Here is a 23,643-nt window from a genome sequence, read left to right on the forward strand (position 1 = left end):
GATTCTCATCATCCCAAACAAGCCCTACATAATCACCACAAACATCGACGTTGTCGACGGGCTTGTCAACGGAGCGGTGGTAAGCTTGACGTGTCGAGTCTTTATATGGAGTGCAGGCGAATGTTTCACGGTTTTACCGATAAGCATTTTAGCTTCGCCCCTCTCATCATCATTCACTTCGTGGAGATGGTGGGATTTTTTTGTCTGCATGGCCCCTTTAAAGGTCTTCCAAATAAGATGCATGTACAGTGCATGTAAAATAATTTCAAACACCATTTATTAAATACACAGATTTTAAGTATATACTGCTAAACAAAACCTTAAAGAAGCATATAACCACCATAAAAGTAATTAAAGAAGACACTATCTGCTACAAAAATGGTTTTCACCCAGACAGTTTTGCAGCGACAGTAAAGCACTTTCCACCTGAAGGCAATGGCAGGCAAAACAACGGTGTGTTCTCACATTTTACAAAACACCAGAGAGACCCGGGTGAAGTGATTTTCGGCATATGCTAAACCTTTCTGCCGCTCCCAAAAAGCTGACATGAACATTTAAACAACAGCAATCCATCTGTAGTGATGGACCCGGGTGAAGTGATTTTCGGCATACGCTAAACCTTTCTGCCGCTCCCAAAAAGCTGACATGAACATTTAAACAACAGCAATCCATCTGTAGTAATGGGCACTACAATGAGGGTTATACCTCACAGGATAGCCCCAAAGCAGCCATATTCCCCTGCTACACTTGCGTCCGAATGTCGTTTGACTCAAATGAGGAGCTTTGAATGCCGTTCAGAATCCGCCGTGCTCCACTACAATTTTGATGGCATTTGAAAGCTTTAACAATCGCTCGCCGTGCTGCATGTCGCTGCTGCTGTCGAGTTCTGTTTTAACACAATAATGCAACAATCAAATTTAGCGGCAGTCCTTGGCATTAAAATGATACCAAATTATCAAAAACGTAAGCTTTGACGTGGTTTTTGTGTCATTCTGAATCGCAGCCGAGGTTTTTTTGTGCTGTTTTGTGCTGTCCCGCCACACTGGTTTGTCGCTTGCTCGCACTGGAGCTGAGAGTATCAAATTATTATGTCTTGATACCATGGTGTAAGTGAACGAGAAGTAAACAAAGTCCCACAATTAAGAATATTTTCTTTGTTTTAAGTGCGCCAGTAATGTATATGTTTATGCTGACTTGGAACGCTGTGTGTGAGAGTGCTAGAAATGGCATTCGAGACCCAAATGTCTCTCTGGGAGCTCATTTAGCTCGAATGTCATTTCAAAACCCAGCGGAGCAGCATTTGGTTCAAATGACATTCGGACGCTAGTGTAGCAAGGGTATTAGAAGACAAATACTCCATTCAGCCAACCCTTTTTTCCCACATTCAAACACTTATGAACTAGTGAAAATGGCAGGGAGGCATCAAACCAAAATAAAACCTACAAAACAGTTTAAAAACTGTTTCTTGCACGAGAACGTACCAAATTGCTTCTTGCTGCGCTTTCACTCATCAAAATATGTTTGTGTTTCTGGACTTTGTTCCCTTTGGGCTCATTAACTCCGAAAAAAAAAAAAAAATTCTCATCGTTGTAACAGTCGGAAACTTGCGTACATTGTAATCTGGAATGCACATGAAAAAAAGCAAGGCTGTACAAGTGAATCACAAGCGTTTTCATTACAGTTCTGCTGCATCTCCTCTCGGCCATGAAGTTCTAAAAACACAAAAGGCTTAACCCAAAGGTCTACGAGCAGTACAAAACCTCGGCCCACGCTGCCTGAAACACAACGGCCCAAAATATTGCCTAACAAAACAGCGAGCACTACGACAAAACGCTGAAATTACAAAAAATTGCTCGAAATGTAAAGTTGCTCCCGCGGCTGTCACGAACATTGGATTTTGAATGGGTAAGTCGTAGTATCCACTTATTATTCTGGGTTTTTAAAAGTCACCGAAAATTTGTTGCAGCCTTTCGATAAACCCTAATCAGTACGGGAAAAGCCTACAGACTGCGAACAAAATTGCACTGGGAAAACTGAGGTACAAGAATGGAGGACAGCAATCCCATAGACATGTCAGTAGCAAAACATACTACACTGTCGTGATCAGAGCTGAGAATATTGTCCAGCGCATCCTCTGAGAATTCTGAGGGCGTCGCAAAATTGCACCGATATTCACGCTCTTTTTCATTAAAGGCCAGCGGTGGAACAGAACACAATGTACAACACAACTTTGTGTTCCTAACCAATTACAAGAAAACAAAAAAGCTAGATAAAGCATAGAATGTTTCTATTCTAAACACTACGCGAACTACAATACGACGCAAGTACAAAAGTTGAAAAAGCAGCCGCACACCGGGTAGGTAACATGGGGGTAACGTGACAAAAGTTGCCAGTTAAACACAACCGTCGCTTGCCCCACTAGGGCTGGTCAGGTCAACGATGCTGGGATCGCCACTAGGACTGTGTCCCGGACACGGGCAGGGTCTTGGCGACCTCGGGTGGAATGTGATCCTTGAACCACTCGTGCTGTTCCCTGAGGCAGGTGGCGAGAACGCCGCCGGCGTTGACGTGCTCCACGTCTTTGTGATACTGCAGTCGGTTTCCATGGACGTCTGAAAAGGGGGGAGCGACGTGCAAATGTTTGTGGACCGATTTAGAGAGTAGTGAGGTTCGAAGTCATTTCGGTGCTTGCCACGCACTCACACAGCTCTAGAGAGCCCACTAAAAAGTAAGGGGGCAGCGTGCCTGGAGAGGACACCCGGCAGGGATGACGTAAACAGCGACTGACCGGATGTGCCAAGACTCGCGCGACGAACAACAGAGCGAGAAAGCACACACAAGCTCTCATAGAAACATTCCTAAGTCAGAAACAATTATAGATGCACAGGTATAATTCCTCCCGTGCCAACATTTGCAAGCTGCCAAGCCGCACCGCCGCTGGCGGTTGCGATGGTTATTGCAGGTTCGACGTAGTCGCACGCCTGTTACCTCTAACTTCGCGTAAAATTTAAATGTCCTTTTCAAGTTTTCGGACTAAAGCACACACGCACACCAGCGTAGTAATAAAACATGCACGCGTTCTGCCTTTCAAGTGCTTGGACACCACAGTAGGCACCGTTTTTGCACTAGGAATTCGGTGCTGTTTGCTAGTGGAAGTAACAGATGGGGCCACATAGTCAAGCTGGGTACATCGAAGTGACTAAAACCCCAGTATCCATAACGATGCTGCAAGGCAAAACAGTGCCCCTGACGTCGTTCTCACAGCGGCTGTGCTGTTTCGTAGACATTTTGTAGGTAAAGTAAAAGGCCGTGTGGCCCATTCACATCGTTTAACCCCCATCGCACTTGTGTGGCACCAAGATTGGCGCACACAGAGCGGCAGTGCACGGGCGTGTAAGGCGGGCAAGTTTGTTTTGTCGCATGTACCGAGAGCGCGATTAGTGGCCCCTGCGGCCGCGATGGTTCGCTTGGTAGGTTTTAGTTTTCCTGCTAGACCACACCACTGTCTCACTCGCTCCCAGTCTCTGCATTGCATGGAACGTCGTTAAATGGCACGAGGGATGAAATGCATTTTTAAATTGGTAATTTCTCGGGAATTAAAGCCTCGTTCAGCGCCGGATAAACACTCAAAGGGCTACGGGGTAGTTAACTTTCATCTGACCCAAAATTGCTAGTTGCCTTTGGTGTCCATTTAAAAAGGGTAGGTGTTGCAACAAACCCTTAACACGAACAAAATGTCTACTACAGTCGAACCCTAATAATACGACTTTCGAGGGACCGCACAAAATTGTCGTATGACTGGGGTGTCGTATGACTGCTGTACAAGTAAATGTCGCCCCAATAGGCAATCTTCAGCGAGAAGTGGGCTAAGAATTTAAACTGCTATATTTAGCCCATTCCCACGTCATTTGCAAACCCCAAGTTTCCAAAAATCCTAAATATCTAAAAAAAAAAAAAAAAAAAGAAGAAAAAAAGAAAAAAAGAAATGCCTATTTTGTGCGGAGTACCTTAGGACCGGACAATGTCCATCTGCGTGCGTGTGCATACCATTTACAATCGCAAAAAATCACACAGGCACCGGCAGGATTCGAGCCTGTGTTTGGTAGACCAGACAGAGTTAGTGTCAGTCGTCTTACCCATTGGGCTACGACCGTGAGTTAGTACTCGAGAGTCAAACGGCTTACTCCCTCGCCGTTGACGGTGCGGAGTAGCTTAGGACCTCCCAATGTCCGTCTGCGTCCATCCGTGCGCACACCACCATCAAGTGAAGATCAAGCGAAATTTGATTTGAGCCGTGAGGTGCAGTTTCATTTAGGGAATAATTAAGGTGAAACTTACGGCTCAAATCGAATGACGGTCGGGGCGCAACTTGGATGTCATTTCAAGTCCCCGTACTCCGCACCCTCGCGATCACCCACGGAATGGAGACGCTGCCATTTTTTTGTGCCCCCCTTCCCTCCATGGCATCTGTGCTAGCCCGCCAGCCCTGTGCCTCACACACGTGCGATAAGCTGGGAAGGTTGACGCGGCCAACCACATTCAGAGGGCGAAAGGCAAGAGTGAAACTGCCAAGGCCTGGCGAGCGAATGACTGTACGAGGCGGTGATGGAAAGAAGGCTTGGAAAAAAAGAATGAAGCGACAAAGCGGTTTTTCAAGACACTGATAAGGAAAGATCAGGTGGCGATAGCGCAAAAAGGCTTGAAAGGAAGGACCGTGGGGCAATGCGGAGGTTGAAACAAAGGAAGAATCTTGGATGTAGCCGGCGAGGAAAATGGGTGTTTGTCTATGGCCACAGGGTGGCAGTGTATGTGTTTCCACGTTCGTCGGCTCGACGGGAGCTTCAAATTTGGGGTCCTTTGGCCACCTGGACTTTGACGTCTCATGGTTGGCGCATTGGCGTTCTCCTGACGCGTGGGGCCGTCAAAGGTTAACCTGCTAGCTTGCACGCGGTCTGGTTAACCTGCTAGCCGCCTGCTAGCTTGCACGTGGTCTGCAAGTGGTTGGGCCCGCCTGTGGACCTTTGTACATGAAGCAGCATCACATGGGAGCTAAGAATAAAGAAAGATCAGGGAAAAGCAGAGAAGTGGCATAAAAGGCGGGAAAAACTGTCGGTGTATACCCCCTGGGGTCCGTTGTATGAAGTGGAATGCGTGCACCCAAAAATTGCATAATCGAGTTCAGTGCGTTGTTTCTATGCGGAGTTTGCCAGGACCCCCAGTGATCTGTCATAAGAAGCAGGTCGTCGTAAAATCGATGGACGTATAATCACGGTTCCACTGTAGTAATTCTTCAAGCCATGAAACAAACTTCATGAGGATGCTTTGTCTTTCATAGGCCCCAGTAAGCAACATGGCAAACTTTCACCCCTTTGTCGTTTGTTGTCGTTAGGGTGCTTAATTAAAAGGAACGGTGAAGGTTCTACAATGCCCTTTCTCCCTATCTATGATGTCTTTGTACGGGCATAAACCATTTTTGAGAAGTTAGTCCTGTCTAGACTTTGGATGGTATATGCACATGTCTAGCACTGCTTACCAGGGGATGCGCTCAGAGGCAGCAGCCGCCGCAACCATGTACTTTCGCCGAGCTTTCCAATGAACTGATCCTCTATGAGTTTACCTGATTAACAAGTGCACTTTGTACACACTTATGTACCGAAGCGACTTATATACGTTTTTTTTTTTGGGGGGGGGGGGGGAACTGCTGCTTTGAGGGGGGTGCGACTTATACAAAAGTGCGACTTCAAGACTGGAAAATACGGTAAACTTAGCTACCGCATTTGAGTCACCTATGTAAGCGGTGTGTCTCAAGAAGGGCGCTGTCAAAGTTTGAATCAAAGCGAAATGAGCTGAACCGAACATTGGTGCAAAAGTAAAACAAACTACAATAAAATCAGTGCCGCGTGCATGAATCCGTGCCACCCAGCAAACGATGAATTGTTCATCCTTACATTGTTCTCCAGTGCTTGAAATGAAGGGCGACAGAAGAGGGGACACACAATGGAGAGCACTTTTCTATCGTCACCTTTTCTATCCTCTTTTTTAATGTCCTCGCCCTCAAGTGCTTTTTAATGATGTACAAGAATTAACCAGCCCAACAGCCAATCCTGCGGTCCTCGTCCTTAGTTGTCCTCGTTTGCGGAAATAGGCGCGCACACTTCCCAGCAGTTCATTTTGGCATGCATGCCTCTAAATTCCCAGTATCCCAGTAGTTCACTTTGGCATGCATGTCTCCAAGTTCAGAGTGGCAACTATCGTAGAGGCAAGGAAACATTTATACAGTGTCGACGAACCGCTTCATCATATCGGTGAGTGTCATGTTGGAAGTACGTGAACAACGGCGGCCCAGAAAACTTAGCACATTTGGCTCACTGCTTGGGAGCTTGGGCTACTCAGGTGGAACATTGACTTCAACGCCTTGCTCACAACCTGCGGCACCTCTGATTGGCTGGCTCGAATCCGCGGAAAGCGGCTGTAAAAAAAATGGGTTCAGGACCCATTCTTTTACTGAAGGAAAATGTTGCCGCGAAAGCACATTTTGGGACGAGAGTTTTTAATTTTAGCGCGTGGTGTTGTGCGTGCTTATTTCCGCAAGTTAAATGAGGACTTACCGTATTTTCGTGCGTATAACCTGCACCAAAAATGCGAAAATTTCAGTGGTAAAGTAGGGGTGCGGATAATACACGGGGTTTTTCCTTTAGGGCAGTTTCGTGGCAATGCGCGTTGTGCCGTGAAGCTCTTACACAGTAACATTGACTAAGCCTTCCACGGCAGCAATTGCGCAACACATACGAGGACAAGGAAGAAAAAACAAGGACGAGCGCACTCTCACTTAAACTGAATTTTACTAGTGAATTGTGACTTTGGCCTTGCAGTAGATGTATTTTACTCGCTCTATATACGCCTTTTCTGTCTGCATAGTATGTGATGTGTTGCTTGAGCAGTAGCTTTGGTGCAGCCTTTCCTACATCAAGTGTGCGGGCAGTACACGAGGAAATTTTTTTTTTTTCTGGCGGGCTGAAAGTGGGGGTGCAGATTATATGCAGGGGCGGGTTATAGGCACAAAAATAATACGGTACCTTTATGGAGCCGAGAGCAACGTTGGGCTTGGAATTCTGTCTTTGCATGCTCAACGCAGCTTTACCCAACTGTAATGTTCATCCCTTACGCACATACAGTGGAACGCCTTTGATACGCTCCCGATTCATATTATTCCTTGGTTACTACGCTCTCAATTATGAACACTAAAAATGCCCCACAGTACGTTTCTCCCCGGGTGGTACGTTTTCCCAGAGAGCGCAATATTTGCACGGTTCTAACGCTCACCTTTTTTTTTTTGCTAAATGTACGTTTAAAATTTGTGTGCGCGTTACAATCGCACTCAAAAGCGCAATCGGATTCACAGTGAAATCCAACTTGATCCAATCCAAAACAATCCGCCAATATCAAGTGTGTAAATTTTGGTGCACCTAAAACGGCTTGTAAAATAAAATGTCTTCTACCAGGTACACCGCTTAACGTGGTGTCATGTTTTTACATCTGTGCGGTAGAATCGGCAGCAAGCTATATTTTTTAATTCTCCCCATTTTAACTAACCTGCGCGTTACAATCGGGGGCCCGTTAGAACCGTGCAAATACGGTACGTTTCTTCCTCGTGTTTTTCCTCTAAACATATCAACGAGGTTCTACTGTAATATATGTGTGCCTGTGTGCATGTATATATCTATGCATACATGTGCATGCGGTGCTATACTGTATTTTGTGATTTACTGAACTCTGCAGTAGTACCCCTATTCTATTCATTGTTTAGACTGTGTCGTACTGTACTTTTATAGCGCACCACCCAAGAACGCCTAGTGCTGTTGGTGGGCACTTCCAAAGAAAGCAAATAAATGTGAAAATGCACCTAGTGCTCTGCATCCCCTTGCAACACAGTGCTGACGTCCGTGTCTTCTACTGACAAACTTCTACACCGCCTGCCTACAGAACATACACAGCACACACACACGCACACACCCTGTGTACACTGACTGCACCTGTCCACACTATGACTGCACTGCACTGGTGCAGAGCGCACTCATACCCGTGAGGAGTCCCCCCGTGGCGTGGAGGATGGCCTCGGGCGCGCAGGTGTCCCACTTCTTGCAGCCCTTGCTCGGGAACACGTAGGCGTGCGCCTTGCCCTCAATCAGCAGCAGCACCTGCGTTGGATGGCAGAGCACGGCCACAGCGAGAAACAGAGAGTCAACCCGAGGCTTCGCTTTGGGGCTGCTGCCTCCTCACATGGGACCCTATCGCCTTAACACAAGAAAAAAAAATGCGAACAGAAAGAGGGATAAACAAAACTCAATGCTCTTTCCGAAGCACTTTTCAAGGATCCATCCAGCCACAAAGTGAAGTTCACACGCTTTAATTCCACCCCGCAGACTCTACTTCCAGCTCACGTTCAAAGAGCATATCTCACCACGGTAAAAACTAGTCAACACATTTTGTACAATCAGAGGAAACCTTTGGTCTCGGCTGGCAACCCAGTACAGCAAGTCAGAATGCCTCATGCCCTACTGTTGTTATGCACTCTGCCATTCTTAATATCCACGTAGCGCATCAGAGAAAACCTTTGGTCTCAGCTGGCAACCCAGTACAGCAAGTCAGAACGCCTCATGCCCTACTGTTGTTCCGCACTCTGCCATCCTTAATATCCACGTAGCGCATCCGAGAAGACAAAGAGGGAATGCGAGGAGGGAAGTGGGGGGGCCAATCAATCACTGTCATCACCTTGTGTCCCGCTCCCCCGACGCGGAGCACCTCGTCCGGCTTCATGGCCTCGATGCAGCTGTTGATGACGGGGCTCGAGTGGGAGCGCGTGGTGGTGATGATGCGCTTGTTGGCGGGTGGGGGCGTGCGCGCTATGCCAAACGCCCCGACACCCACGATGCCCCACATGGTCCGGCCCTGCTTGTACACGTCCTTCTCCACCTTCGAGACGAGCACGGGAGGGAGAAGTCACGACAGGGAACGGCAACACCAGGGCAGACCTCATGCTATTATCACTTGCAGCATGCCAGGGCGTGTTAAATTCGCGAGCACGAACAACAAGGGCAGCGGGTGGGTGTGTGTGCATTAAGGGAGCATGGTGAGCTGTTATTGATGCCGACTCTGAACTGCACGTTTGACACATCAGCAAATTGTAACGTCCACACGCAAAAACGTGGAGCGTGCAGGTCGTTGATTGATGTAGTGCTGCGTACTAGATAGCGAGTGCTAGTGCACATTCAGTGGGAAGCTTGCTTAAGGGGGATGCGGGCATCGCAACCGGAAATTGCCAAAAAAAAATAGATTTTTGGAAACTGCCTGCTCTGGCTTCCAGAACTCTTATTCTATGCCGCATAAAAATATTGCACCGAAAAAAGGCCTCTCTAAAGGCACCCAAAAAATTATTTTGTCGGCGTAGGCGGAAGCAAAACCGATCGCGATGACCGAAAAACACCCACTTTCGTGGCACCACATCAGATCAAGGGGCCAAAGCCCAAGAGGTCATTCTCTAGCAAGGACAGCAGGGACTATGTGCTTGTTGCCTTCTGAGGGACATCATTGATTGATTTGATTGATTGATTGATTGATTGTGGGGTTTAACGCGCCGACGCAACACAGGCGATGAGGTGCGCCGTAGTGGAGGGCTCCGGATTAATTTTGACCACCTGGGGATCTTTATCGTGCGCCGAAATCTCGTACACACGGGCGTTTTTGCTTTTCACCTCCATCAGAAAAGCGGCCGCCGCGGCCGGGAATCGAACCCGCGACCTCGTGCTCAGCAGCGCAACGCCTTAGCCACTGAGCCACCGCGGCGGGTTCCTCTGAGGGACATCAAGTGCTCCGTAAACTTCGAGAGCCGTTTTCTCAAAAGTGTGTTTCAGGCATTCTTTGTTGCTCGTGGAGAAGATATCACTACGTACAACCACCGGACAGATTTTATTCCCGTTTGTTTTTTTTAAAGCCTTGAAGTGTTTTGCAGGGTATGACATTTCCTGATTTTCAATTTAGGGCTTTGTTATATTTTTTATTTAGTATCTATGCCAGTGCTAGTTGTGTTGAAATGGTTACCGCACCGGTGAAAATAATGCTGTATATAAACAAAACACAGGGTTTAAAAAAATTCAAAGAATGTCATACCCTGTAGTGTTCTTTTATTTAGTTATTTATCTATTTCTTTATTTATTAATTCATTTATTCAGGTACCGCTAAAGACCCTCCACAGGAGGGTATTACATATAGTGGGGGAGGGGGGGGGGGGGCATTCATATCCATCAAAAACAAAAACACGAATGGGTTCTAACAAAATCACAAATTATAAATGTAGAAAAACACAAGCAATAAGAACTTCTCAAACATATAACTACAAATCACAAAACGATTAATCAGCTTTTCACATAATCACATAACATAAAACAGCTTTTTACTACAATTCAGAACTTCCTACCATGTTTCGTCACTTCACTAGGCTTTCCACGAGCAGGCAACATGTAAATCTCTGTAACACAAAAACTACTGAAGGTATCACCATGAAATTTTTAATATAACCATTTGTATTGTTTTCCAAGGTGTCTCGAAAATTTCATTACACTAGGCCAAGAAATAAAGTTTGCTCCGATCCCCACGTCCCCCGTTAATTAAAAGCCTTAACTGCATCTGTGGGAACATTTGCACAAAAACAAGAGCGGCCAGTGATGCCCGATCTAAAGCTTAAAAATACTGTAATTGAAATATTGGCAGGAAAATTTGGAACCCCGCTCATCTCGGTGGTCTAAAGGCCTTCTCGTTCAAGAATCCTGCGCCAGATTTTGCACAAAACATGGCAAAGACCGGGCAGACCTAAGGAAGACTGGTTGACCGTCTCAAAAAGAGCACTACGTAAATTTTGTCCCCACTGGAAATGAGCAGACAAGGCACTTGGTTACTGAAACAAAGTGCCGTTACATTCCGAATGCCCACGCACAAAATGTTTGCATGTTTTTTCACCAACAACACATTAAGGAAGCGTCGAACTATCGCAGCATACTATAAAACAGAGACTAAAAAGTGACAACATGGGAATCCGTACATTGTAAACTGCCCCGACTACTGACCGCCAACTGAAAATGACAATTGTGCAGATAGAGATAAAAATAAGGTTAAAAACAAAGGCTTAGTCTTGTTCACCGCTTGAAGGATGTCTCTCTCGTACAAAATAGCAAAATGATTTGGGGACGGTGCATGCTCTGTACAGCAATAATTGTGTTTTACTTTTTTTAACATATAGGCACTGCTACACTGGCCACCTCCTAGCAATATTTTTAGCCTGAGTATAATCTCCCAGCAGCCGCGAGAATTACCTCCGGAAAATTCTCACGGCAGTTTCTCAAAAGGTTGCCAGCCTAAAATTCACTGAATAATATTAGCTCCCAACGTAACCTAACATAACCTAACCTCACCGAACCTAACTTTACCGAACATAGCATAACCTACCCAAATCCAGCTCAACTCCAACAAACCTAGACACAGAACACAACCTATATTAAACCTAATCCAACCCATTCTAGAAGCCGTGTGTGTCGATCTCTTGATATAGTAATAATCAGCATAAAAAAAGCAAAATCACAATGAGCGAGAACTTCAAAAATTTCAAAAGCTATGGGGGGGGGGAATCTTCAATGCCGGGCTTGAACCTGGGCATTCGTGTTGAAAAGCCCAGTAGTATACCACAGCGCCAGAGGAGCAGCTGTAGGAATGAGATTATAGGAAATATTTGTTCTAGAGAATCTTCGGGTGGAGTGTTTAGCCAATCAGATGCGACTGCCATGAGAAATTTCTGATGGTAATTCTCATGGTTGCCGTGATAATAGACGCTACCATATTTTTACGTTACCAGAGGACCAGTGTTGGACCAGTAGCCAGCCCCGAAGTATAAAAGTTGCATTTCTTTTAGTGTAAGGCGACGCTCTGATTAGTGCAACTCAAGAAAAAGAACAAATCGCTTTAGCTTTTATTAACTAGAGCCGCGAGGGTGGTTACAACATATATACATATTAACAATGCAAACAAAAATTGTGCAGCGCAGTTCCAAAATAAAAGGAATCTACAATTCCTTTTGCCGACTGAACTGTCACTACATTACGGTTCCAGCCTGGATTCGGAGTTGTACCCTGCACATGACAAGTGTAAAGGCCCGTCAGGATGGCTTTATGCGACATGTAAAACGGAAACCCTGCGATAAATTTCACCCGGTACGGGACAGCACAGGAAGCAGAGTCAGCAGTGCACCTATTCCCGAAGCGTGGCTTACGCTGTTACGTTACCACAGTGCAATTGAGTCGAAGAACAGCTGCACTGATACAAGCCGCACACATGCTGGGAAGGGCAGCTTAGCGCAGCAGGATGTAGCAGCACACGATACATTCAAAGAAAAAAAAAAAAAAAAAAGACGGCAAAATGCCACGAGCTATTACAAGCAGCATCCAGACGTTTACGGCTACATTCGAAAACCTAAAGCCATGTTCAGAGGCTGCCGGCAAATGTTTTTGCTGACCACAATTTTCCTGCTCACAACTTCCGCGCTAAGAAGAAGGACGGAAGCATTGTAAAGAAACAAGTCTCGAGTTGTGCTTTCAGAGAACTAAAGTTGACAAATTTTAGAGGTGGAAAGCAGAGTGTTGATACCAAGTGCTGGGAAGGGGGGACACTTAATTCTGGCCAGACTTCATAACTACTGGTTCAAGAGCCCATATTTACAGTACTTATACAGAGGGAGGGTTGCGAATGAATTAGGCCCACTAAAAATAATATCCCAAATCTCGCTAGCGTTTCGATGCATGCATCCACAGAGTAGCCATAAATATGTTTGTGCTCAATGTTATACTATGTACCTACTGTCAGTTGTGAGATGTTACGTGGAACGCGACTGCGCGCAGCCTGACTTTGAAAAAAGAACAAAACAAGTAAAACATGCGGTGGAGTAGAAACCCACTTAAATGGAGCCGGAGAACTCGGCATTCTTCGGTTCTGCCAAGAATGGTCCCTTGAAAAACGGAGCCCTTGACCTATGCAACAAACTCTTTACAGTCGTCATAGACTCCCCAAGTATTTCCCTGCCCACCGACCACCCATTTCAAGCTGTCTTTAACAACAGGACAATCTTTCCAGTACCCACCGCGGTGGCTCAGTGGCTAAGGTGCTGTGCTGTTGAGCGCGAGGACGCAGGTTTGATTCCTGGCCGCAGTGGCTGCTTTTCTGATGGAGACGAAAAGCCAAAACGCCCGTGTGTACGAGATTTCGGCGCACGTTAAAGATCCCCAGGTGGTCAAAATTAATCCGGAGCCCTCCACTATACGGCGCGCCTCTCCGCTTGTGCTGTGTCGGTGTGTTAGACCCTACTATCAATCAATCAGGCAATCAATCAATCAATCAATCAGTCTTTCCAGCTACCTTTGAAGCTCCAAACTGCAAACCGTTTAACAGACAACTCGAGTTTGTCCTGTCCCGATTTCCAGGAGGTCGTTTGTTTGTTCAGACCAGGATGAAGTGTGGCCGTTCCTCCCCTACTAGTACCCCCGTTTCACTCGCTGCCTTTTTATAGGCCTACTAGCAGCTGGCGATAAGCGCATTGGTGTCAGCGCAGCAACTCTGAACACGGCTCAAAGGCACGAGGCAACGTCGTAGAGAGAAAAAAGAGAGAGAGAAAGCAGATAGACCCGTGTGGAGGCGGCCTCCTGTTCCCTCGAGCCGTGCGTCCGCAGGTGTTCGGTTCGGTTGTGAAGAGGAAGGAGAAGAGGAGGAGGGAGAGAGAGAGAGAAAGAGAACAGCTGCTGTCAGCCAAGAGGAAAGTGGGCAGCTGCAACGCCTGCTGCAGTGACACACGTGGGAGGTGGGAAAGCGGGGAGGGGGAAAGGGGGTGGCCCTGCCTGCATCCTTCTCCTCACCTGGTAGTTGTAGTACGGCTGGTGGATGACCCCGCCGACCGCCTTACCCTGAACCGCAATGCCCACCAGGATGGTGACGTGGTCCAGAAAGCCTGCAAGGCGCACAGAGGAAGCATTGTTGAATACCTTATTTATTCGATTATAAGGCAAGGGTGTAGTTTGGATGGTAAAAAAAAAGGGGATATATATACACATATTGAGAGACACGGGTCCAATACGACGTTTATTACAGAAGCTCAGACGCTAGAATGGCCCGCACACCATGATGACGATTATGTACAGATAAAGAAGAGGCGCTAGTAATCTGTCTATAGTCCACTCGCTGGTCACAATAGCACACAATGCTCGCAATATATACATGCATACATACATACGGAGCTTCGAATATAAGCCGAGGTATGACTTTGCGACTACGGATATCAGAAAAGAAAAGCATCGCGTTATTATCGAATAAACATGGTACCCGGAAAAAAAAAAAAAAAGTTTGAACAAGGAATTGGTGCTAAACGTTTAGGGGAAGTGTTCCAGGTGATAAACTCTCAACCGAACTGATGTTGATAAACGCAAGCCTTGTGCACTCTTTGGGGACCTTGCTTGTGAGAAATCAAGCTCAGGATCAAACTAGTTAGCCCCTTGAAACGCAACTTAGGCCACATACACACTAAACAGAAACAAAATTCCTCGGTACACTTAAGTCTGCTCCCGTGCTTTGAAGACACTACTTCCTTTGGTGATACTAATCAAAGATTCCTTCACTAAGGCATCACATTTGCGTCTCTCTCTTCACTTTCATTTCTTCATTGTTTGGCCCAAATTACTTTGACAGGCAGACAACATGGATACATAAGCTTTTGGGTGAGATGTTGCACATTATCACCCTGTTACAAAAGGAATGCCAGTAACAATCAATCAATCAATCAATCAAACAACCAATTACCTTGCGTGTACTCCTTCGTGCCATCCAGAGGGTCGACCCAAACTACAAGCTGCAGAAGAAAGAATGCGTTGAGATAAGTCACTTGCAACAACTTAAAACCCAACTGCAAACACTAATTTTCCTGGCTTCAGACAACGTCGTACCACCAAGAGAAAAAAACGCCTAAATTCAGAGAAAGAAGAAAGAAAGTACCGTACTTTTCGGTCTATAAGTCGCACTTTTGTATAAGTCGCACCGGTGTACAAAACGCACTTGTTAATCAGGTAAACTTATAGAGGATCAGTTCGTTAAAAAGTGCGGCGAAAGTACATGGTTGCGGCGGCTGCCGCCTCTGAGCACATCCTCCGGTAAGCACTGCTAGACACATGCATTTACCGTCCAAAGTCTGGACAGAACTAACTTATCAAAAATGGTTTATTGATACACACAGATGGCATGTACTTACAGACAGCATTTAGGCGAAAGCATCGAAGCCTTCTTTCTCTGATTTGCTAACGAATAATTCATTCATTTAGACCATAGAGATGCGTCTCTTAACGTGCGCTGCCATCACGCAGCACAAAGGCAGCTTATCGAGCGCGGACCATGCGCGGCAGCCACGTACCGGATTTATTTCATTCATAAGTCACACCGGCGGATAAGACGCAGCAACAAAAATTCCAGAAAAAAAAAAAAATGCGACTTATACATAGGAAAATACGGTACTCGTATTTCAAATGCTATGCGCAAGTACTTACGTGCTGGAAAAATAGAAATGCAGTTTTTTCAGAATGCAAACACCCACATCGTCCATTAGTCGCTCTAATATCTGTAGTTAAAACAGCAGCTTAACACAGTTACGATATGATAAAAATAGCATACACATTTTATTGCATACTACAAATCTATACTTTCCTGTTCATTTACTGAACGTCCACTGCCTCTCACATATAGGTACCTACCGGAACCACAAAGACAACACACAACTGTGCTCCAATTGAAAGATTGCCCCATTGAACTAACAGCACTCACACCAATTATAACGCAAACTTCAGTCCATACCGAGGAAAGGGTTGCAACTCACTGCAGCTATTTAGCTGCACTTACCTTGTGACTCAATGCATCTAACTTGCGTGATTAACTGATGCCGACTAAATTAGCTGATTACCAAAAAGACAGGTTTGCGGTATTGCAGCTGGAGCTCGTAGTATTTTGAATACAGAATAGCATTATTTCGTGGTGATAAGGCAATCAACAAACGGCTAAGCCTTATTTAACGACATCAGGGAAATCACCATAAATCGGAGGTAAAAGCCATGAGTGGCCTTACAAGTGATGCTGCACCATTTCTTGAGTGGCCCTTCCAAGAGCATTTTGAGAGATTGGCAGAACTACCAACACTTCGTCTAGTTCTAGACACTCGAGCACCAAGTGAGAACAAAGTTAAGATTATTTCGTGCTAAAACACCCTCCGTTTACTGGGCTTCGATTCCAAACTGTCGGCTCCTTCTCGGCGGCATGAAGTCAGTGTACTTACTCCCCGTTTCAAGCGCTTCCCCAAGCAAGTCACAAGGCTTTTGCAATGTCACTTAACGGTGCAGTAAGTGGCTAATTTAAAAATAAACGTTTATTACTCAGTGATGACGGCACTGTTTTTTGTCGAACAAAAGTATAGCAATATAAAAGCTGTCCATTCAAATATAATAAAGTAAGTCAACGCTGTACGAGCACGTTGGCTACCTATATAGTGCGTGCACGCATGCACGCGCGCTCATAGAAAGTTACGGTTAGTTTACGCCGGCTGATGTACCGATGTGGGTGTACTGTTAGCAAGGGCTGAACTGCCCACAGTTAGTGATATATAGATAGGAATCGCATACCAGAACACCCCGTCTAAAGCACATCCCCCCCCCCTTTCCAATCAGTGGACATTTTCACTGCATCAAAATATAACTGTCTTAACGCCCTCTAAATGTGCATTACTACAAAAAAGAAAAGAAAACGAAAGCCCAACAAAATGTTTCAGGGCAGACTTTCTCACATAAAGCACAGCAAGCCTATGCAGTTAATAACAATTATATCGTCGCCACAAGTGTTGTGTGCACGCACATGCCTATTCTGTTTATTCCGTTCTGGGATCCCACTTCGACATGGTAAAAAGCGTGACAAGATGGGGACACAAGAAGAGACAGTTATGCTTGTCCTTTCTCGTGTACCTGCCTCGTCACACTTTCTACTGCGTTGAAGTCGTTTCACCAGCTAGCCCAAAGTTCTGCGTTGACTAGTATCCGAGTTTGAATGTGCCGCTTCGATAAAACATGGTCCCAACACCCGGCACGTCACTCTAGAGCGAATCGCAAGAGACTTTGTCACTGGTGAGTTCAATCCAGCCATAACACGTGGTACAAAACATAACAAAAAGGATAACACTGCTTTCTTTGTAAGAGGGGGTGCCATAACAACAAATGCAGCAACACTGGCTCTAAAGAAAAGTCCCCAGATGCAAGCTGAGATGTGATGTTGCCTGCGTTGAAGCAGCTGAATCTCATCTGCAAGTCACGTTATAGTGCAGGGTTATAGAACAACATACACCACCTATGGGTTTTTTGCGGAGCGGCACAGAAGAATTTACATACCTTCCACCAGAAATACAACTTTCTACAGCCAGGAACGTATCCCACAACTTCAACAAGTGCTTAGAAAGAGGTGTTCGGCGAAATTGGAGAGAGAAGTCGAAGAGAAATTGAGGAACAGCACTCGGATGAAATTGAGGCAGTTTAAAAAAGAAACAGCTCCCACCTTGTAGTTTGATCATGTTTGGTGCAGTAATATCAGCCTTAATACTCTTTTTGCACGACGTTTGTAAACAGACATTGCCAATGAAAGTGCTCACGTCTTCTTCTTTGACATCCTTGAGTTCATCCGGTAGCGAGGTCGACAGGACGTCCTTGTCGTGGTCGGTGATGATCCAGTCGTCGCTAATCTTCTTCTCCTCTAGAGTCTGTGTGAGCGCAGAACAGACGATCGGGATTATTGTTTCGAGAAGGTGAAAGAGCAGATACCACACACTGGTATCGTCAGGCTGCTCAAACTACCGATTGCAAAAGTAACCCTTTCTCACGGTGCAACTAGGATCTGGCATTCTTTCGCTAGTTCTTTCAAGCTGCCAGTGGGTTCGAAAGATGGCCAACCGTGTAAAATAGGAGTTCCCTGGACATCAGAGGGTTGTGAAACAGAACTAAGCTACGAAGGTTTACAGACAAAACGCTGCGTCCCAATCTGTACCACCCTGTAAACTTTCGTAATGAATTACCAACAAACACAAGTTCTTAGAGACTACTGATCATTTGACCGATTGGCTAGTGTTACTTCAGCATCATTTAAACAACTGCACACACACATGGTCACGTGACACTTCCCTGTAACTTAAAAGCAAAGGTACTGCTCAGGTCAGGCCCACGAAAATACACATACGCAAGGGTCACAGATTGAGTGCTTGCAAAGCCTTAAGATGATTCTAAAAAAAGGAAGCTGTTGCAAGGTTCGTGCTCTCAGGTCACTCTGCAGATGACAGCACTTCTACCTTTTTTATAAGTACCTCTACGTATCTGTGAAGATTGAAATACAACACAGACAGTGACTCAAAGACTGCAGCAAAACCGCATCTACTTGCACACTGCATTTCCAGAAATCCTACATATGATGCGAGACTTTCTAGCCCAACTTTAAAATTAAAAAAAAAAAAAAAACACCTTCAGTGTTACATATTAGGCCTGACGTAGACCAGAACAACAATAATAAAAAGACATGCATGCCAATCCTCAAAACTGCACTTGTGGACCTCACCTCCTCTCCGATAATGGTCAGCTTGGGGAACTGCCGGGACAGCGAAGTGACGATGCAGCGCTGGACGGACCGGTCGGCCTCGGTCTGAAGGTCGTTGATGCCTTCCTGCATTATGAAACAAAAAGTCGCCAGTCAGCGGTTGCATTCCTTGCTTTCTCAATCCCTGCCTCGTGTTTGGAATGTCCTACCGATTTAGGACATTTCGTTGTGGAGCAAAACCCTGTTCTTCCCTTGCCACGTGAAATGTTACAGTACTGCCTAACATGCAATAGAATTCTACTCAAGGCAACATTTCTTTTCCCCATATCCGACCTACCTTTCCACAGCTCCAACAAACATTTAATGTTCATCGTTTTTATAATTTGTACCCCTTTTAAAAACTAGGCTGCACTGTCAACACTGACTGCTTGGTGCTGTAAAGCAATGCATGCATGGAGACGACAAGAGGCTTGCGTATGCACACCCCATTGATGAAAAAAAAAAAAAGTATATTACTATCACCCAGGTTGCAATCAGGATGCAGTACCAGCATGCCCTGCTCTTTAAAGCCCTTGATTTTTGAGCATTTAAATACACCCTTATTTTTATTGTAATTCATACTGTACGTAACGGGCCCCAGACAGTCATTACGGGTACAAGGACATGATCTGTTCACTACAGTCAAAACTCGATCTAACGAAACCCGGTCTTAGGAATTTCCCAATCTAACGAACAAATTTGGATCACCCTGCAGATGCCTATACGGCTGAATGCATTTATTAACTCGAAACTAACGAAATAGATTCAGTGGCATTCCCGATTTAATAAAGAATTTTGAGAAACAGACATTCAAAAGAGAGTAGTTTTGAATGTGTTCTGCCAGAACGCCACGTAGATTATTGCGCGCAACGTCGAGAAAAAAAAAAAAAAAAAACGAGGCATCTAGTTTGGTTTACGGAGCTCTACGAGATCCTCAGCACTCCCGTGGCCGCAGCACACCACGGCATCCCGGCTAGCACGACTCCCGCAACTTTGAAGGGAAAGGACGTTATCGTCCGTGCCACTTCGTCTGGAAGTGTGTCGAAGAAAAAGAACCTCAAGACCACCCGCCACGAGAAGTTGGAGGAAGCCCTCTTTATGTGGTTCAAGGATGTGAGAGACAAGAACGTTCCGCTCAGCACGGAAATGGTACAACAAAAAGCGCCGTGTTCCACGCATCTGCCGGGGTGCGACAACATCAGGGAAAACCCCGGCTAGCTTTTTATACACCGCAGACTTTTAGCACATCGCTAAATTATTGGCAGGCGAACGCCGCGGTTGACGCGATTACGATGTCATGGTAGCTGCTGCTGCTGGCATGCGCCTCCCTTCAGACATCGAATTCACGGAATCAACTGCTTGTAATATGACAGTCCCGATTTTACGAAGTTCTCCATTTAACGAAGTAATTCCCGGTTCCTGGTGACTTAATTAGAGTGGGTTTGAATTGCACTATTACTATCCCCAGATGAAGAAATAAGACTGCCGGCTTTATTGCAAAGAAACGATTCGCATGATGACTTTAACCAGCAGAGCCCTCGAACCTCGTTCTTGTTTGTTGTTGTGGACACAGTGCAATATCAACTCAAAAGGGACTGACAATTCATTTGCGTTAAAGTGGAGCTTTAAGCCGTTTAATGAAAGCTCCTCCAGTACAGGCTGCACATTGGAAGAGAGAGAGAGAGAGAGAGAGAGAGAGAGAGAGAGAGAGAGAGAGAGAGAGAGAGAGAGAGAGAGAGAGAGAGAGAGAGAGAGAGAGAGAGAGAGAGAGAGAGAGAGAGAGAATTCCGTAATAGCTGAAGCAAAGTGATTCAAGTGTTTTTACGGTAGCTGGTCATCACACCAGAAAATTCACTGCAACTGCTGGCATGGACGACACTTTGTTTCAGGGCCATTTTCCACTGGTTTTAGGGCACGCGAAACAGTTACGCATGTACGTGTACCGTCGGGGACACAATTTTCCAGACCACGCGAGCCTCTGGCGAAGAAGTACCGCTGCGCAGTCTGGAGGAATTTGTCGAGACCAGCGCAGCGCGTATGCATGTCCTTGTGTACTCACAGGCACGCAAGTTTCCTCGATTTTGTCAGCTGCACTCCGACTGTCAGTAAAGCGCTATCAATGCCTTTGTAGCATACCGTGCGCTCCAATTACATATCTGCAGCATCGCGTGCGCACCGATTGCACCTGCTTCTGCACGTGTTCCGGCATGCTGGTCCATCGTTCTGCGGAACAGCTTTCTTGATGGTTGCTGCTTTTACTTCATCATGAAAACAACATAGCGTTAGCTTGCCGACTGTATAAAAATAAATAAATAAAACCCTTTCATGAAATGATTAGGACACGACAAACACGAGCATAAGCCGGTGAATGGGCCAGTAGATGGTCGCCGCTGTGAAAAAGGGGTGCTACAAAGATGTTGCCCCGCAGTGCCCTAAGGCCCGTTCCCTCTTGCGACCGGAGTGACAGAAGCAACGCGATTGCTGTAACTCTAGTCGCTCGGCATCGCTCTCGTCACATGACAAGAGCGATTGGTCCCGACCAATTTTTGACGCCGTCGTCACTCTCAATGCGACGAGAGGAGAGAGTTCCTTCCTAACGTTATATCCTGACATAGGACCTGGATACTGGGCGATGTCGAAACCGAAATTCCCGTGAAGTCACGTCCCAAGCTAGAGGCAATAACAAGCAAAGCAAAAATTGGCCGTCGCTGTCGCTTGCGTCACATACAAATGTGAAAAGAGTGTGGCGGTCGCTCCAGCCGCATTGCTTGCCTTTGTCACCCCCTGCCGCAAGTGTGGACGGTCCTTTACTCACAATCAGAGTGTGGCTGCCGAAAGTGACAAAATCTGTGTGCCTGTAAGCATGCAAGGACGCACATTCCTGCCGGTCTCAATAGCAGGCTGGTGCCTCAAGAATGTGCAGTGGTGGTTCTTGCCACGCGCTCGTGGGGTCAAGAAAATTGTGTTTCCGACTGTACAGCTAATTCCAAATGTATTGATGCAATTTTTGACTTAAACCAGCCATTTCTGCAGCTTCCACAACGACGGAAGCCATGCGCTTTGTTAACTCAATCTTATGCTTACAGCAGTTAGATTTTTCTCAACCTGTAAAATAATGTTACATGTTTTCGTAAGCACATCGAAAATGTACACACACAAGTATTTTGACTGACAGCTAACTCTTCCTACTTCTGAGTAAAACCTTGAATGTCATAATGAAACAGAAATAAGCCACACCCAGGTTCCCTGAAACTCTCTAATGGACTCGCGCAACTACCAGCTCCACCTCTAAGTTATTCCTGACATGACAGGAGCGAATTCAGTTACTATCGCAGGGACATCTGGGAAACAAAAAAAATAAAAAAATTATTTCTTTAGCCTTTGGCACGAGCAAAAAAAGAATGTCTCGTCAATGACATGCCATCATCAAGGTCAGCAATGGCCTAGTTCTCTGACCCAAGCCACTGAATAGGGCACCATCAAAGTCTTTTTAATGTTTGCTGACAGCTACAGGCTCAGGGTATCACAGGCCTCTGGTACAGGTTCTCTGCCTAACTGCACTACTACCAGTCCAGGGCAATTCAAGGCCACTCTTCATATGGGATTCGTTTCAAAGCGATAATGGAAGAGGCCCTCAAAGGGTGCGGTGTATTTGGCAGTTGGCGACGGATATTTTGTACAATCAAAGCTGAAAGAGTAATTTATTCTAACAATACTATTGTCAAATCTATAAAGGTTCTAATTATGCCACTTCACTCTACGGTGAGTCCTAAGACAAGCCAATGACTATAAAAACGCCCTCTCCATACCCCCTCAAGGCGAGCAAGCTATGCAGGGAAGCAACGCTTCCTTTAGAGCGGCAATCGGAATGATAACGGCCGGCGGTTGTTAGGGACCACTGACCGCAGTAAAAATACGCGATGTTCAAATTGTTCCCCAGATAACCTTCAAAGTGTCACTAGCACAGAGGATTTTGACGTGAAAATCGCGCCAGAATGCAGAAGTGAGCGCGTACGTGACCAAGTGACCGCCGATCGCACCACAATTGAATTGATACCATTACTTTAATAATACAACTTTTGGGTTATTGTAGGCGAAGGTTTACAAAATGATGGGCGGATGACGAGTCATTCCGAAAAGTACGGGCCGGCGAGCTTCTCAATTAGCGGCCTCGGAGGAAAAAACGCGCCAGTGCTTTTCCAGGCATCCAGGCAGCCTTGAGGAGAAGTGGCTCTAGTGGCGACAGTCGAGGGGACGATCGGCGAGAGCGAGCATGCAACAATGCGGCCGCCACAGACGCATGAAAGGAGCAAGTTAAGAGAAAAAGCCAAGGCCCGTTCCGCTAATCGTACAGCTGTGGAGGACACGACAGCGGAAATCAGTGGCCCGCGGGCGCGCCGCTTCGCTAACGACCGCCGATCACGCGACGGCGCCAAATACATCACCTAGTTTAAAACAAAGCGCAGTTAACTTAATTAAACACACAATTTAGCAAGTAATCTTCTCCGTTAACCTGGGTTCGCCTTTCCGATATAAACTACTGTTGAGAGCAAGACAGCGAACACAGGTAGCCGAAATTCGCGTGAAAATAGTTACGAATCTCTTACCTTTTCGACGATTCCGAGGTTCCCGCTGTTCATGATGTCCTTGATTATCTTTCCGGCACTGTTAACAATTTTTACCGTGTTTGAAATCACCCTCAGGACGAGGGGGCCGGTCCCAGCTGCACCGCACGACGCCATGTTTGTTTATGACCTAACACGAAACGCTGGAGAACCTGCACTACCGACGCTCCCTACTTAAAGGCTTGCTTTAAATACTTCGCTAGCGACACCTAGACCAAAATTTAAGGGTACAATTTAGAAATAATATAAACGTTTCTGAGTATTTTACTTATACTATCTCTTATAGTTA

At 46.0% G+C, this 23,643-nt stretch overlaps 1 protein-coding gene across 1 annotated transcript; it reads right to left on the reverse strand.

The window, feature by feature from the left end:
- Positions 1–255: 255 nt before the first annotated feature.
- On the reverse strand, positions 256–23,513 carry LOC144177881 (3'(2'),5'-bisphosphate nucleotidase 1). Its single transcript, XM_077705461.1, has 8 exons — positions 23,337–23,513; positions 18,712–18,816; positions 17,759–17,866; positions 14,887–14,935; positions 13,950–14,041; positions 8,773–8,973; positions 8,081–8,198; positions 256–2,612 (listed from the first exon to the last, which is right to left on the reverse strand). Exons 1-8 carry the CDS (start codon positions 23,469–23,471, stop codon positions 2,455–2,457), a joined length of 966 nt encoding a protein of 321 aa, XP_077561587.1. The 5' UTR covers positions 23,472–23,513; the 3' UTR covers positions 256–2,454.
- Positions 23,514–23,643: the final 130 nt, after the last annotated feature.

Source organism: Haemaphysalis longicornis, unplaced genomic scaffold (genome assembly GCF_048455015.1).
Source record: "Haemaphysalis longicornis isolate Haplotype H1 unplaced genomic scaffold, Haemaphysalis longicornis Haplotype H1 scaffold_33, whole genome shotgun sequence".
Classification (NCBI taxonomy): Eukaryota; Metazoa; Arthropoda; class Arachnida; order Ixodida; family Ixodidae; genus Haemaphysalis; species Haemaphysalis longicornis.

Excerpts from the sequence above, each read along its gene's own strand:
- LOC144177881 (XM_077705461.1), bottom strand. The coding sequence starts at position 23,471 with ATGGCGTCGTGCGGTGCAGCTGGGACCGGCCCCCTCGTCCTGAGGGTG. Across the intron at positions 18,817-23,336 it reads ACCTCGGAATCGTCGAAAAG|GAAGGCATCAACGACCTTCA; the intron begins GTAAGAGATTCG and ends TTCATAATGCAG. Across the intron at positions 2,613-8,080 it reads CACGGGGGGACTCCTCACGG|ACGTCCATGGAAACCGACTG; the intron begins GTATGAGTGCGC and ends CCCCCTTTTCAG.